This window comes from Chiloscyllium plagiosum, unplaced genomic scaffold (genome assembly GCF_037043375.1).
Source record: "Chiloscyllium plagiosum isolate Xiang-an unplaced genomic scaffold, Cpla_swu_hap1 HiC_scaffold_31, whole genome shotgun sequence".
Lineage (NCBI taxonomy): Eukaryota > Metazoa > Chordata > Chondrichthyes > Orectolobiformes > Hemiscylliidae > Chiloscyllium > Chiloscyllium plagiosum.
In genome coordinates this window covers 19,457,729-19,474,656 of record NW_028270169.1, presented here as the reverse complement: position 1 = coordinate 19,474,656, position 16,928 = coordinate 19,457,729, and the positions used below count along the sequence as shown (strand labels likewise).

General features: G+C 44.6%; 1 protein-coding gene across 1 annotated transcript in view; it reads left to right on the top strand.

Moving 5' to 3' along the window:
* The first annotated feature begins 4,081 nt into the window (after positions 1 to 4,081).
* The window catches only part of tlcd1 (TLC domain containing 1), a 45,861-nt gene continuing 33,014 nt past the window's right edge, over positions 4,082 to 16,928 (top strand). The window contains exon 1 of the mRNA XM_043718393.2: positions 4,082 to 4,455. Coding sequence (XP_043574328.1) covers positions 4,256 to 4,455 — 200 coding nt within the window. The 5' untranslated portion in view covers positions 4,082 to 4,255. The remainder of the gene's footprint in view (positions 4,456 to 16,928) is intronic.

The window sequence follows — 16,928 nt, the reverse complement described above, 5'->3', positions numbered from 1 at the left end:
GAGGAAAGTGTGCCAAGCGGGCTAAGATAGGGAGGAGGGACTTGGGGGAGGGGCGTTGGAAATGCGATAGGTGGAAGGAGGTTAAGGTGAGGCTGATAGGCCAGAGTGGGGATGGGGGCGGAGAGGTCAGGAAGAAGATTGCAGGTTAGGAAGGTGGTGCTGAGTTCGAGGGTTGGGACTGAGACAAGGTGGGGGCAGGGGAAATGAGGAAACTGGAGAAGTCTGAGTTCAACCCTTGTGGTTGGAGGGTTCCTAGGCAGAAGATGAGGCGCTCTTCCTCCAGCCGTCATGTTGCTATGGTCTGGCGATGGAGGAGTCCAAGGACTTGCATGTCCTTGGTGGAGTGGGAGGGGGAGTTGAAGTGTTGAGCCACGGGGTGGTTGGGTTGGTTGAACCGGGTGTCCCAGAGGTGTTCTCTGAAACGTTCCGCAAGTAGGCGGCCTGTCTCCCCAATATAGAGGAGGCCACATCGGGTGCAGCAGATGCAGTAAATGATGTGTGTGGAGGTGCAGGTGAATTTGTGGTAGATATGGAAGGATCCCTTGGGGCCTTGGAGGAAATTAAGGGGGGAGGTGTGGGTGCAAGATTTGCATTTCTTGCAGTTGCAGGGGAAGGTGCCGTGAGTGGAGGTTGGGTTGGTGGGGGATGTGGACCTGATGAGGGAGTCACGGAGGGAGTGGACTTTTCGGAAGGCTGATAGGGGAGGGGAGGGAAATAGATCCCTGGTGGTGGGGTCCATTTGGAGGTGGCGGAAATGACGGCGGATGATGCGCTGTACATGGAGATTGGTGGGGTGGTAGGTGAGGACCAGTGGGGTTCTGTCCTGGTGGCGGTTGGAGGGGCGGGGCTCAAGGGTGGAGGAGCGGGAAGTGGAGGAGATGGCAGTGGAGAGCATCGTCGATCACGTCTGGGGGGAAATTGCGGTCTTTGAAGAAGGAGGCCATCTGGGTTGTGCGGTATGATACATACTGGTCCCATTCATCTTATATGGAACTCCAGGAAAGCCAGTGTATTCATTTCCACGTTTTTCATTTTTCTTGCCTTTGGGAAACGTTCCCCTTTTGACTTTAAACAAGGTAAAATCAGGAGAACCCATGAACTATTCCAGGACTTTGAGGATGTAACTCTGAAGGTGGACGAGGGAGATCCAATAGATGTAGTGTACCTGGACTTTCAGAAAGCTTTTGATAAAGTCCCATATAGGAGGTTAGTGAGCAAAATTAGGGCGCATGGTATTGGGCGCAAAGTACTAACTTGGATTGAAAATTGATTGGCTGACAGGAAACAAAGAGTAGTGATAAACGGCTCCATTTCGGAATGGCAGGCAGTGACCAGTGGGGTACCGCAAGGATCAGTGCTGGGACCGCAGTTTTTTACAATATATATTAATGATATAGAAGATGGTATTAGTAATAACCTTAGCAAATTTGCTGATGATACTAAGCTGGGTGGCAGAGTGAAATGTGAGGAGGATGTTAGGAGATTACAGGATGACCTGGACAGGTTAGGTGAGTGGTCAGATGCATGGCAGATGCAGTTTAATGTGGATAAATGTATGGTTATCCACTTTGGTGGCAAGAACAGGAAGGCAGATTACTACCTAAATGGAATCAATTTAGGTAAAGGGGCAGTACAAAGAGATCTGGGTGTTCTTGTACACCAGTCAATGAAGGTAAGCATGCAGGTACAGCAGGTAGTGAAGAAGGCTAATAGCATGCTGGCCTTCATAACAAGAGAGATTGAGTATAGAAGCAAAGAGGTTCTTCTGCAGCTGTACAGGGCCCTGGTGAGACCACACCTGGAGTATTGTGTGCAGTTCTGTTTTCCAAATTTGAGGAAAGACATTCTGGCTATTGAGGGAATGCAGCTTATGTTCACGAGGTCAATTCCTGGAATGGCGGGACTACCTTACGCTGAAAGATTGTAGCAACTGGGCTTGTATACCCTTGAGTTTAGAAGACTGAGAGGGGATCTGATTGAGACATATAAATTATTAAAGGATTGGACACTCTGGAGGTAGGAAACATGTTTCCGCTGATGGGTGAGTGCCGAACCAGAGGACACAGCTTAAAAATATGGGGTAGACCATTTCGGACAGAGATGAGGAGAAACTTCTTCACCCAGAGAGTGGTGGCTGTGTTGAATTCTCTGCCCCAGATGGCAGTGGAGGCCCAGTCTCTGGATTCATTTAAGAAAGTGTTGGATAGACCTCTCAAGGATAGTGGAATCAAGGGTTATGGAGATAAGGCAGGAACAGGATACTGATTAAGGATGATCAGCCATGATCATAATGAATGGTGGTGCAGGCTTGAAGGGCAGAATGGCCTACTCCTGCACCTATTGTCTATTGACTGTGCTCCCTTAGGTTGATCATCACTCATTGGAGTTTAAGGTGACTTTATTGAAACATGTTATGATTCTTAGGGGGTTTAACAGGGTAGGTGCAGAGAGGTTGGTTCCCCTTGTGGAAAAGCGTAGGACCAGAGGACAGATCTCAATTAGGGGGTCACTCATTTAAAACAGAGATGAGGAGGACCTTTTCTCACAGGCAATCCAGGCTCATGGGGAAAAGGCAGGGAAATGGGGGTGAAAATAGTCAGATCAATCAGGGTGAAAATTATCAATGGTGAACCAGACTCGATGGGCTGAATGGTCTACTTTTGCTGTTACTTTAGGTGACATGGTGGCTCAGTGGTTAGCACCGCTGCCTCACAGCACCAGACACCTGGGTTTGATTCCAGTCTTGGATGACTGTCTGTGTGATGTTTGCACTTTCTCCCTGTATCTGTGTGGGTTTCCTGTTTGATTTGGAGATGCCGCTGTTGAACTGGGGTGCTCAAAGTTAAAGATCATACAGAACCAGGTTATAGTCCAACAAGTTTATTTCGAAGCACTAGCTTTCGGAGTGCTGCTCCTTCCTCAGGTGGTTGTACCAGGGATATATAGGTTAGGTGGACTAGCCATGGGAAATGCAGAGTGATGGGGTAAGGATTAAGTCTGGGTGGGATGTTCTTAGGGGGAATCGATGAGCTGAATGGTCTGGCCCACACTGCAGGGATTCTACGGTTCGATGATTTTACATTCTTATCGAGTGACAGTGCATAAGAAGACAGACATAAAAAGGAGCACCAACGGGCATCAGGAGACTGCTCCCCCATCTCAGAAACTCTTGGCTCATCCGATTGGGACATCAGCTCCACTTTCCTGCGTACCCAGTCCCCGCCCCAGTTAACATTTGATTGCCGGATCAAGAATCAACCCAACACAGCCCTGTGCATAACGAAGGAACCTGTCTCCCATGCTTTGTGGAGGGGGAGAGGAAATTCCACAGATTAACGACCCTCAGAGGGAAAACGTTTTCTTCCTCATCTCCCTCTGGGGTGAGGAGACTGTGACAAATCGAAACAACAGCGTTCATTCTGCTGTTTAATAACACCAAATGATTCCCTCGATGTAACATTACCAGAATAATCCAGCGGAAGGTCCAACCTAAACTTCCTCTCTTCACAGCTGTTTACTGAGCCCTTGGATCTCTCCTGCATTTTGATTTCCAGTCTCTGTATAATAATTCCCTGCAGTTTGATTTACAGCTGGGACACACCCCTGTGTGTGCGTGTTGGGGGGGATGTCAAAGTTCAGTCATCTAGTTCTCAACGAAGGAGCAACTGGTGTCTCAGTTTTTATTTTTAATTTATATTTTAAACCCACCTCCTCACTTTACCCGTTCTGTAGAAGGGTGACCGGACCTGAAACGTTAACTCTGCTTTCTCTCTCTCTCTCTCCCCACACAGACGCTGCCGGAGTTTCTCCAGCACTTTTTGTGTTTGTTTGTGACTTGTGTGTTTGCAGTTATTCATTTCCCTGGGCCTTAAACACTCAAACCAACAGGCTGTAGTTTTCCTACATTTTCACTCTCTAGAGCAGACAGCGGGGTTGGGAATTGATTTTTTTTCCCCCCCTGTCTGTGTGAACACAGGCTCCACCCCAAAAGCCCTTTCGAGTCCGACTCCTGATTTGGCTTTGGGTTTTTAATGTTGTTGATGTGTCGCTGGCTACAAATGTCCCTCGCCAGCGCAGGCGGAGCGGCCGCAGCGAATAACAGTTTGTGGGACGTCTCTTTGGCACTAACAAGGGAGTGAGGAGGAGGGAAGGAAGGGTGTGTGTGTGTAGCTCCCGCCTGGGTGGAGAGACACAGAGGCGTTCCCCGGCGCTTTCCCCGCTGAATGGGAAGCGGCTGTGAGCCGCTGCTCCGGCCATGATCGCACAGGACCACCCGATCCTGACGATCCTATTGTCCGCCCTGGCTTTCCAGAGCCTCCGGCTCGTCCTGCGGGCGCGGAGCGGCTTCCTCCTCCCGAAACAGGTCGAGGGCAACAAGACCAAGTCATGGAGATGGACCAACCTCAGCGTCTCCCTGGTGCACTCGGCGATCACAGGACCGTGGGCTTTGTTGTGGTATGTTACCCCCCCCCCCCCCCCCCCTTCAGCCGACCACCCCGTCTGGGTTGAGGTGTACAGTCCTGGGGGGAGAACCTGATCCCAGCGCGTTTCCCACACTTCATTGGTTGCCAGTGCAACTCGAGTTTAAAATCTGAGTCACTCGACATGTTGTTGCTGTCCTGCAAAATGCTTTTGATATGAGAGCACTTGCTCCCTATGGTCTGGTTTGGAGAGGGTTCAGGAGGGTGGGACTGCCGACTTAGGCCAGCTCCAGGACTGGTACAGACCCACAGGAGCCAAGTGGTCCAACAGGTTGGAGGTTCTTCTGTTTCTGCCATGTTGGATGAGGGTTGAAAGTTGCCAGGAGGATAGAGGGGTGGGGGAGGCCGTAAGGCCCTCAAATGGGGAGGACTGTAAAGGTATGTGGTAGGGGACAGTATTCTTGGGGGCTGAGAGAGAGTGTTGACACTTTTCAGCTGCAAAGAGCCCAGCTCATGTTGTCTGTCAGGGTTCAGGACATCTACTCTGAGCTGTGGGGGAATTGCAATAGAAGGGACGAGGGTTAGGTCGTTGTTGTCCATGTAGGTACCAACAACATAGGCAGGACAAGGAAGTTCTATAGGGCATGAGGAGCTAGGTGCCAAAGTAAGAATGATAACCTTAAAAGTAATCACATTTGGAACCATGAGCAATTTGGCACTGGGCACATAAGATTGGAGAAATGAATGTGTGGCTGAAAGACTGGTGTGGGAGAAATGGGATCTAGTTTGTGGGCCACTGGCACCAATACTAAGGAAAATGGGATTCATAAAGTTGGGACAGTCTAAACCTGAATCATGCTGGGGTCTGACTTCTAGTGAGCCACATAATTGGGGAAGTAGAGAGGATTTTAAATAATGGGGGGCAAGGGATCAAATTTGGAAATATGTGTTGATGCAGAGTTGGATAAATTTGTGCTCATTATTAAGGATATCAAGGGTTACTGGGTGAAGGCAGGATAATGGGGGTGAGATACATATAAGCCATGATTGAATGGTGGAGCAGACTTGATGGGCAGAATGGCCAAATTCTGCTCCTATATCTTATGATCTAAATCAAAGAATCGAGATGTGGCAAGAGAGAAAGGAATATGATTAACAGACCATTACAGGAAAGGATAGGGAATACAAAAAAAGAGTAATCCAACAAACAAGGCTAGAGATTATGCAAAAGTCAAAGGCTCTGTATCTGAATGCAGATAGTGTTTGGAACAAAACAAATGAATTGACAGTACAAATAGAGATAAATAACTAAGATCTGATAACCATTACAGAGACATGGCTGCAGGGTGACACAATTTAGGTTCTGAGTGGTGAAAAGTACAGGACATTTAGGAAGGACAGGAAGCTAGGAAAAGTTGGAGGAGTGGTTCTGTTAATAAATGATAGTTTTGGCAGAATAGGGAATGTGACCTAAATTTAGGAAACAAGGCAATAGAAGCAGTTTGGGTTGAGATAAGGAATTATAATAGCAAGAAGACACTTCGGGAGTGGAATGCAGGATAGAGTATTAAAAAATGAAACTATGTTAACTTGTCAGAAAGGTACAGTTATAATCATGGATAATTTTAACCTCTGTGTAGACAGAACAATCAGATGGGAAGGTAGCTTAGGTAAGTACTTCACAGAATATATTTGGGATAGCCTTTCAGAAATTCACATTCTGGAGCCCAAGAATAGATTATACTGGACCTGACATTGTGCAGTGAGATAGGATTAATTAATTCCCTAATAGTGAAGACTTCCCTAGGTATCAGTGATCATAACATGATTTAATTTGACATTCAGTTTGAATGGAGGGTGGAATGTCCAAGTGTAGTATTTTAAACTTAAATAAGGGCAATTTTGAGAGCACAAAAGCAAAGCCAATTAAAATGAATGGGCAAATAAGGGATACATCCATATAAATGCAGTGATAAAGACGTTTAAGTGGATATTTCAGAATGTACAGAATATATCCAACAAGAATGGAAAACTTCCAAGGGTGGAGTTCACCTGCTGTTAACTAAAAAGTTAAAAATGTTGTCAAACTTGAAGGAAAAGCAGAGCAAAGTTGATTGGCATGTCAGAAGATTGAACAGAACCTAAAAACAAAGCAAAGAATTGACTAAAAGATTAATAAGGTGGGAAAACAGTGAAAATAGGGACAGGAGTAGGCCTTGCAGCCCTTTGAGCCTGCTCCATCATTCAATGTGATCAGTATCCTGTTCCCACATTCTCCTCATATCCTTTAATTCCTTTAGCCCTGAGAACTATTAGTACTTCAAAATCATTCACTGTTTTGGCCTCAACCACTTTTCTGTAGAAGGGAATGCCACAAGCTCACCACTCTGAGTGAAGACATTTCTCTTCATCTCATGCTTAAATGGCCTAACCCAAATCCTTAGATTGTGACCCCTGGTATGGATTCCCCAGTCATTAGGGACATCTTTGCACCTTCAAAAAAATAGAGTACATGAGACAACTAGCTAGAAATACAGAAACAGAAAGTGAAAGGCTTCTATAGATATTTACTAAGTAAAAGAGTTAACAAAGTGAGTATTGGTTCTACAGAAAGAGAGTTTGGGGAATTAGTAGTGGAAAATAAGAAGATGACATGAATTGCACAAGGTTTTTACATCTGTCATCACTGTAGAGGATGCAAGCAGCATCCTAGAAATAGCTGTAAGTCAAGAAATGGAAGGGAAGGAGCAACTCCAGAAAATTACAATCAACAAGAAAGTAGTATTGAGCAAATTGTTGAAGCTGTGGGTAAACATGTCCCTGGGTCCTAATGGACTTCACCTTCAGATCATAAAAGAAGTGACTAGTGAGATGGTTGATATTTAATTTTTGAAAATTCCCTAATTCAGGGAAGGGTCCAATAAATTAGAATCATGTTTAGCTAATTTGTTGAACTTCTTTGAGGATGTAACATGTGGCTAAAGGGGAATTAGTAGATGTACTGTACTTGAATTTCCAGAAAGCATTTAATAAGAATCTGCATCAAAGGTTATTGGGGAAAATAAAAGCTAGTGGTGTAGAGGTCACATATTGGCATGTATTGACTGGCTAGCTAACAGGAAACATAGAGAAGGCATAAATGATCCTTTTTATGATTGGCAAGAGGTAAGAAGATGTGCTTGGGCTTCAGATATCAACATTTTATATAAAAAGACTTTGAAGGAACTAAAGATATAGTTGGTAAATCTGTTGATTGAAAGATAGGTAGGAAAGTAATTTGTAAAGAATGCATAAGTCATTTACAAAGTATAATAAGCATGCAGTAATGATCTGGCAAATAGAGTATAATGTGGGAAAATATGAAATTGTGCATTTCAGCAGGAAGAATAAAAAGTAGGCATGTTATATAAATGTTGAGAGTTTGCAAAGCTCTGAGATGCAGAGGGATCTGGGTGTCTCAATACATGAAAAAGGTTAGTATGCAGGTCCAGGAAGTAATTAGGGAAGCTTATTATTATATGGGGTGTAGAACACTTCAGTCATTCTCCAATTATACAATCGGACCATATCTGCGTGTTATGTACAGTATAGGTCTCCTTATTTAAACAAGGATGTATATGCGTTGGAAGCAGTTCAGAGAAAGGTTCCTGATACTCTAATGCCTAGAATGGGTGGGTTGCATTATGAGGAAATGTTGTTCAAGCTCGAGCTTGTAGCCACTGAAGAGTAAGAGGTGAAAGAGATTCTGAAGAGCTTGATAGATTGGATGTGGAAAGCACAATTCCTCTTCTGGGAAAATCTAGAACTAGGGATCCTTGTTTAAAAATGAGAATTTTTCTATTTAAGAAAGAGATGAGGGGAAATTTTCATTTTCAAAGAGTCAGAAGTCTTTGGAAAGCCCTTCCTCAGAAGGCATTGGAAGCAAACAAATTGAACACTTGTAAAACAGGTAAAATAAGCAAGGGGGTGAAATGTTGTCAGATGTAAGCAGGAAAGAGGAGTATCAGATCAACCATGACCTGAGAGAATGGAGGAACAGGCTGAAGTGGCTGCGAGACAATAGACCACCATTCAATATGATCATGGCTGATCATCCTCAATCAGTATCCTGTTCCTGCCTTATCTCCATAACCCTTGATTCCACTATCCTTGAGAGCTCTATCCAACTCTTTCTTAAACGAATCCAGAGACTGGGCCTCCACTGCCTTCTGGGGCAGAGCATTCCACACACCCACCACTCTCTGGGTGAAGAGGTTTCTCCTCATCTCTGTCCTAAATGACCTACCCCTTATTTTTAAGCTGTGTCCTCTGGTTCGGGATTCACCCATCAGTAGAGTTCTACTGCTCCTAATTTGTACATTCAATGTCCAGAGGAGTCTAACCACCAATCCCTTTTAATTGAGTGTATTCATATATCATTTGTCATTGTTAAACATAAAAGATTAAAATTTTCTGTTAATTTCATAATGGAAAGGATTCTACAAACTAACTTGAGAAGGTTGAGTTTCCCATGCAATTCCCATGTCTAATGTAAAAATTGCTGAAAGGCATTGCAATTAGGGTTACCTTGGTGATATTAAAATGTTGCTGTTTTTAAATAATTTTAATCCATCTAGGTTCTGATGTGATTTCAAGCCTGTATCCTAAGGTCCAGTTGTTTGCAGTGCAGATTCAATTCTGTACACTGCAACATCAGTTCACCCCCTATGCCCTCCAATGTAGTTGTTCAAACTGGAGCCTGCAGATCCTAAGGGATCCACAAGGGGCTCTGACCACAGTCAGTGGTATTGTAAGCAGACTTCTTTTCAAATGCCATCAGATTTTGTTTTTTTCCATTGATAACATATGATTTCTTATGCTGTTTGCTGTGACAAAATGAAGAATGCAAACAATTGTTGAATTTATTCTTTTGGGTTTCTGAAATTGCAAGTACATTTGTCGGTATTTTTAGGAGATTCCTTAGGCTGTGCATCAATACAGGCAAAGGGTTCTCATGTAGGTGCCTGTATTTACAAGGAGACCTTAGTAGGAATGTGTAAATATTTTCAGAGGATCCCCACAACTGTGTGACTATCTAATTCTGGGGAATGTGTTTAAAATGGGCAGCAATGAAGTGGGAGACTTGCTGATTGATCACTGTGTGTTTTAAAATAAGTAGGTCAAAATGTCAGTTGCCTAAAGGGAAAATCATGCAATTGATTATTGAAAACGTTTATTTGGAAAATGTGAGGAAAATTCTTATTTGTTAATTGGAATTTTCTAAAGCTCTTTAGATTTAGGGGACATTCCTTTGGATTGGTAAATTGCAAATTAGGAATTTCATTCCATTGTTCATGAAGAAAGGAGTGGGAAACCTCATACAGTTGTTCTCGGATAATGCGCGGTCCAGCAGTGCAATTTGTTTATAACGTCGCTGAGGAACTAAGAAACGGTATTTTTAAGAACCCTTATCTTTGTTTGCAATAGCGCGATTCCAACGGGGATCATTTTGCGCGCTTCGTTCTGCATATGCGCTGATGTCAGCTGCCGACAGAGCAGCTTTCTGTGAGAGGTACAGTAGAGACAGTAGCTTTCTGAGAGATATACATTAAGCAGCTTCCTGTGAAAGGTACACTTTTCCTAGACTATCCCATTTTTTTGAAAAAATGGAGGGGCATAATGACAAGAATGTTAGCAAGAAGTGTCCTGGTGATAAAATTGCAGGTGATGAACGCAAAAGAAAGGCTATAATGCTGGAAGAAAAGCTAAATATTATAAAAAGTTTTGAGCATAAGGAGAGAATACATGATATAGCTTGCTTAACAGGAATGAGGGAGTCTACCTTATGCACCATGACTACCTTGTGTCCCTGCATTAACAATAACTTTTAAATGTACTGTGTTAAATTTACTTTTGTTTCATTGATAAATATGATTTATAATTACATTCGGGCTGTGCAATACTTTGTATTTTAGGTAATTTTAGAGCCATCGTGAGTGATATTTTTGGTGGTCTGCCCCAACTCCAGTTTCCCACAGACCCCATTATTTATATTTAAGCAATTTTCAATTAAGCAAGGTTTCGCTGGAATGCATCTACAGCATTAAAGGAGAACTACCTGTAACTACAGATAAGCTATAGGTTAACACCAGGTGTGAGGATGTCGCTGGAACATATCCATGAAAGTGAGAACGCAAAGAGTAAATGCAAAAACTGAATATGCCAGAAATCTAAACCAAAGACTGAAATTTTTGGAAATGTCCAGCAGGGCAGGTAGCATCAAAGTTTCAGTTGATAACCTTCCATCAGAGTAGATAGGACATTTGCTTGTTTCCTTTCTCTGTTCTAATGAAAAGTGACTGTCCTGAAACATTAACTCTGTTTCTTTGCTCACAGTTGCTGCCAGAACTGCTAAGTAATTCTGTCATTCCCTATGTTTATTACAGAGTGATGAACAAGTACAAACTGATTGAAAGATAGACATTTAGAGCCGATGAATTTAGTTGAGACTATTGAGGTGACCAATATAGTCGATAGAGAGGTGTCCATGGAAGTGGATTTTAGATGGCATTTCATATCATTTTGAAATAGGTTATTAGCAAAAGTGAGCGTGCACAGGATTGGAGGTGGTCTTGTGCCATGGATGCGGTTATTGGTTGAGATGTCGGAGACAGAAAATAGAAATCAGTTTCTAGATTGGCGAATGTGAAAAGTGAAATTTTTCAGGATTGTGTATTGGCCCTCATATAAGTGATTTGGATGAAAGAGTAGACCGTTGTATGTCCAAATTCACAGACTAGGCCAAGTTTAGATGCACAACAACTACCCATTTTATGCCTGATGTAATCATCCCGGAGCTAGAAGGCTCTTGTGAGCACCAGGGCATGATCCTTGTTATTGTATAAGAAATGGAATCTGATGTAATCTGTAAGGCCTGAATGCAATTTTAAAGCTAACCTGTGTAGCAGATGTTAAATTCGCCAGACCATGGCTATGGAATGCAGCAAACCAGAATCCCAAGGAATAACTGGCGGTGACTCATTAAAATGCTTTGTTGTAAGTGGGCGGCTGATTTTTAAAGATTGGTTGAGGCTCTTTAATTTGTTTCTTTTGCCCCCCCATATAAAAAAAATCATTTTTACTGCTGCAAGATCTTCCATAAACTCTACCCACCCAAATTGTATTGTATGCAGTCACTGTCAGAGTGCTGTGTTCATTTGGTTCTAGATATGAGATGATGGACTCCCCTGTCACGGATGAACCAGCTGCCTATCGGCCTTCCTATATTGCTAGGAACATGCCATTTTTAATTGTTAAAAAAATCTGACCTTGAAAATGATTTGAGCTTCCAAGGAATTTCATAGGCCCTGCTCACTGGTCTAACCCACACTCCACAGCAATACCTTTAGGTTTTGCAAAGCATGCATCTAGCACAGAGTAAAATGCCTAGAAACCACAGAAAAATACCTCATTCCAGTTAGGGTCTCTTGCTAACTTTTAATTCTTTTGTAATTTTGTGCTTTAACATCCAGATCCACTAAGTAGTGGCTTGAAGCTTTAATTTTTAAGTACACTCTTGCACACAAAAACAGGAGACTTTGCACTCTTTCAACTTAATCTCCGATTTTAGATATCAAACTTATTTACGTTAAAATATAATTCAATTAAATAGTCAGGTCACACCTTGTGATTTTGTGTGTCAATATTTGGTCGATGGTGGCCTTGCCTGTGTGAGAAAGTCATGGTTAAACACCCAATCTGGGCTGGTATGTTCACCTTGTACTGCGGAAGTGTTGCACTCAAATGAGCTGTAAAATCTGGAATCTTGAAGGACTGGTGGATGGGAAAGCTTCTGTAGCAGTATTGTAGGGAAAAAAAGCATGAGAATCTCTTAGTGTGCACACCCATAGTGTGCTTCAGCATCACTGAACTGGATAACCTTGTCCTATATTTCATTGTTGGTTGTGGTACTCTGCTGTTTGTCACTGGCTGTTGTGTTTTCTGAGATTATGAGAGTGATTGGATTTCTCAAGTGCTTCAGTGAGTGTCAATGCTATGGAGGTCCTGAGAATTTGATAAATACACGTCCCTTCTTTATATAAACAGAGTGAAGATTCTTGCCAGGCACATTACTATGGCAGCAACGGACCTAGTAACAAGCAAATCAAAGTGCTAGATCTCACAAGACTAATGAAATGTGTAGTTTCATAATATGCGCTCTGCTTCTTCCTTAAATGGAGATCTGAACAGATTCCATCCACCATCTGCCTCTTTCAACTGGTTGAGCTTGTTTCCCACTTTCTCTTTAACTTGTCTCACCTCCTCCAAATAAAAGATGTGGCCACGGGTTATGCCTGTCCTATTGTGAGGTTTATGCAATATTTGTTCCAGTTGTCCTCACATCCCCTCTTACAATACTTTTTCCAGTATATTAATGATTGTGTCGGTGCCATTTCCTACTCTCATCTAGAACCAGAAAGCGTCATCAATTTGCAACCAATTTCTACCCCTCCCTCATCTTCACTTGGTTCATCTCTGATTGTCTCTTTTCCTTTTTTATGTTCTCTCCCCATTTCCAGGGATAGCCTATTGGAATTGAGTTGTTGAAATTCATCGCATACCCACACAACATTACTTCAACTACTTGTCCTCACATGCTGCTTCCTGTAAGGACTGCATTCCATTCTCCCAGATTCCCATCTCTGCTTCTGTTAGGATTCCCTTATTGGCTTTTCCCACCTCACTTTATCCATATTGAAAGGATCCTCTGCCATTTCTGTCACCTATGACATGATGCCACCATCAAAAACATCATCCCTTCCCCTCCCTGTCAACACTTTGAAAGGATGATTCCTTCTGTGACATGCAGGTCCACTCTTCGATTGTCCCCTAGCACCTCAACCTTCTCCCCTAGCACCTTCCCATGCGATTGCAGGAGGAATAATACTTGTCCTTTCACCTTCCCTCTCCTCACTTTCCAAGGTCCAAACACACCTTTGCAGCAGTTTGCGTGTGTGTCTTTCAGTCTAGTCTACTTTTTTCACTGCTTACTATACGGTCTTCGCTACAGTAAGGAGACCAAATACTGATTTGTGGAACACCTCCACTCAGTCCACAGGTATGACCCTGACTTTCTTGTCACTTGCCATTTTCACCCATGATCGCATGTTTGTCCTAAGCTTACTTTAGTGCTCCGATGAAGGCCAACACAGCAGCTGCTTTTCTGTTGAGGCAGTTTTTAACCTTGTGGAGTCAACCCACTGCCAAATCTCTGGATTTGTGATTTTGCTTTTAGCGAGATGACCAATATTCTGACCTATCTCTCTTCTCTGCAACCATTACCATTCCCTTTGCCTTTTGTACTGTGGCACCTGTGATCTCTAACCTCTTTCGGCCTTTAACTTTGCCCTGACCATTTCTTCTGTTCCACTTGATCAATTCCACCTTTTCCCACAGTAAATCACCCTATCACTTTTTCTACCTGTCTCTTCAGTTCTGAAGAGGAATTTTTTTGGACTCAAATGTGAACTGTTTCTCTCTACAGATACTGCCAAATCTGCTGAGTCTCTCCAACAATTTATTTTTAGTTTGTATTTTGACCTGTATGGCACAATATTTAGATTGTTGATGCTGTTCCACACTGGACAGGTTGAGTTCTAAGGGGTAAAAACAATGACTGCAGATGCTGGAAACCAGATTCTGGATCAATGGTGCTGGAAGAGCACAGCAATTCAGGCAGCATCCGAGGAGCTTCAGCAAAATTGACGTTTCGGGCAAAAGCCCTTCATCAGGAATAAAGGCAGAGAGCCTGAAGCGTGGAGAGATAAGCTAGGGGAGGGTGGGGGTGGGGAGAGAGTAGTATAGAGTACAATGGGTGAGTGGGGGAGGAGATGAAGGTGATAGGTCAGGGAGGAGAGGGTGGAGTGGATAGGTGGAAAAGGAGCTAGGCAGGTCGGACAAGTCCTGACAAGTCATGGGGACTGGAAGTTTGAAACTAGGATGAGGTGGGGGAAGGGGAAATGAGGAAGCTGTTGAAGTCCACATTGATGCCCTGGGGTTGAAGTGTTCCGAGGCGGAAGATGAGGCGTTCTTCCTCCAGGCGTCTGGCGGTGAGGGAGCGGCGGTGAAGGAGGCCCAGGACCTCCATGTCCTCGGCAGAGTGGGAGGGGGAGTTGAAATGTTGGGCCACGGGGCGGTTTGGTTGATTGGTGCGGGTGTCTCGGAGATGTTCCCTAAAGCGCTCTGCTAGGAGGCACCCAGTCTCCCCAATGTAGAGGAGACCGTATCGGGAGCAACGGATATAATAAATGATATTAGTGGATGGGCAGGTAAAATTTTGATGGATATGGAAGTCTCCTTTAGGGCCTTGGATAGAGGTGAGGGAGGAGGTGTGGGCACAGGTTTTACAGTTCCTGCGGTGGCAGGGGAAAGTGCCAGGATGTGAGGGTGGGTCGTAGGGGGGGCGTGGACCTGACCAGGTAGTCACGGAGGGAACGGTCTTTGCGGAAGGCAGAAAGGGGTGGGGAGGGAAATATATCCCTGGTGGTGGGGTCTTTTTGGAGGTGGCGCAAATGTTGGCGGATGATTGGTTTATGCGGAGGTTTGTAGGGTGGAAGGTGAGCACCAGGGACGTTCTGTCCTTGTTACGGTTGGAGGGGTGGGGTCTGAGGGCGGAGGTGCGGGATGTGGATGCACACCAGATGGCCTCCTTCTTTAGAGACCGCAATTTCCCTTCCCACGTGGTTAAAGATGCCCTCCAATGCATCTCGTCCACGGTGGCACGGTGGCACAGTGGTTAGCACTGCTGCCTCACAGCGCTAGAGACCCGGGTTCAATTCCCTCCTCAGGTGACTGACTGTGTGGAGTTTGCACATTCTCCCCGTGTCTGCGTGGGTTTCCTCCGGGTGCTCCGGTTTCCTCCCACAGTCCAAAGATGTGCAGGTTAGGTGAATTGGCCATGCTAAATTGCCCGTAGTGTTAGGTAAGGGGTAAATGTAGGGGTATAGGTGGGTTGCGCTTCGGCGGGGCGGTGTGGACTTGTTGGGCCGAAGGGCCTGTTTCCACACTGTAAGTAATCTAATCTAATCTAATCTAATCCCGCACCTCCGCCCTCAGACCCCACCCCTCCAACCGTAACAAGGACAGAACGCCCCTGGTGCTCACCTTCCACACTACAAACCTCCGCATAAACCAAATCTTCCGCCGACATTTTCGCCACCTCCAAAAAGACCCCACCACCAGGGATATATTTCCCTCCCCACCCCTTTCCGCCTTCCGCAAAGACCGTTCCCTCCGTGACTACCTGGTCAGGTCCACGCCCCCCTACGACCCACCCTCACATCCTGGCACTTTCCCCTGCCACCGCAGGAACTGTAAAACCTGTGCCCACACCTCCTCCCTCACCTCTATCCAAGGCCCTAAAGGAGACTTCCATATCCATCAAAATTTTACCTGCACATCCACTAATATCATTTATTGTATCCGTTGCTCCCGATGCGGTCTCCTCTACATTGGGGAGACTGGGCACCTCCTAGCAAAGCGCTTTAGGGAACATCTCCGAGACACCCGCACCAATCAACCAAACCGCCCCGTGGCCCAACATTTCAACTCCCCCTCCCACTCTGCCGAGGACATGGAGGTCCTGGGCCTCCTTCACCGCCGCTCCCTCACCGCCAGACGCCTGGAGGAAGAACGCCTCATCTTCCGCCTCGGAACACTTCAATCCCAGGGCATCAATGTGGACTTCAACAGCTTCCTCATTTCCCCTTCCCCCACCTCATCCTAGTTTCAAACTTCCAGTCCCCTTGACTTGTCAGGACTTGTCCGACCTGCCTAGCTCCTTTTCCACCTATCCACTCCACCGTCTCCTCCCTGACCTATCACCTTCATCTCCTCCCCCACTCACCCATTGTACTCTATGCTACTCTCTCCCCACCCCCACCCTCCTCTAGCTTATCTCTCCACGCTTCAGGCTCACTGCCTTTATTCCTGATGAAGGGCTTTTGCCCGAAACGTCGATTTTGCTGAAGCTCCTCGAGGTTGAGTTCTAAGAAGATTGATCTCCCTATATCTCTGAATAGTGACACTTAGCTTCTTTGGGACCATGTATCACTTGCTTTTCTACCAAGATACATTACTTTAAGTTTGTCTATATTAAATTTTACTTGCTCCGGTTATGTATGTAGACTAATTCACTTTGTCATTCCTTGTTTGCTTCCTCAGGTTCAACTTTGCTGTCTCAAATTTGGTGTCATCTCAAAATCCAAGCAATTTGAACTAAAACTTTGAGCAAGAAGCAGCAACATCAATTCCTAGGACATGCCACTCATCACTTTCCTCCACTAACAAGTATCTTCAATTTGCCCTTTCAGCCAAGTACTTATCCATCTGTAGATTTCACCCTGAGATGAAGTTCAAATTTATTGAGATGCAGCATAGCAGCAGTCCTTGAAATCCTAAAGGTCTATTCTTGTTCTTGTGATCCACACCAGCCTTCTCTCAACAACCTTAATCTAATCTCATCAAGGG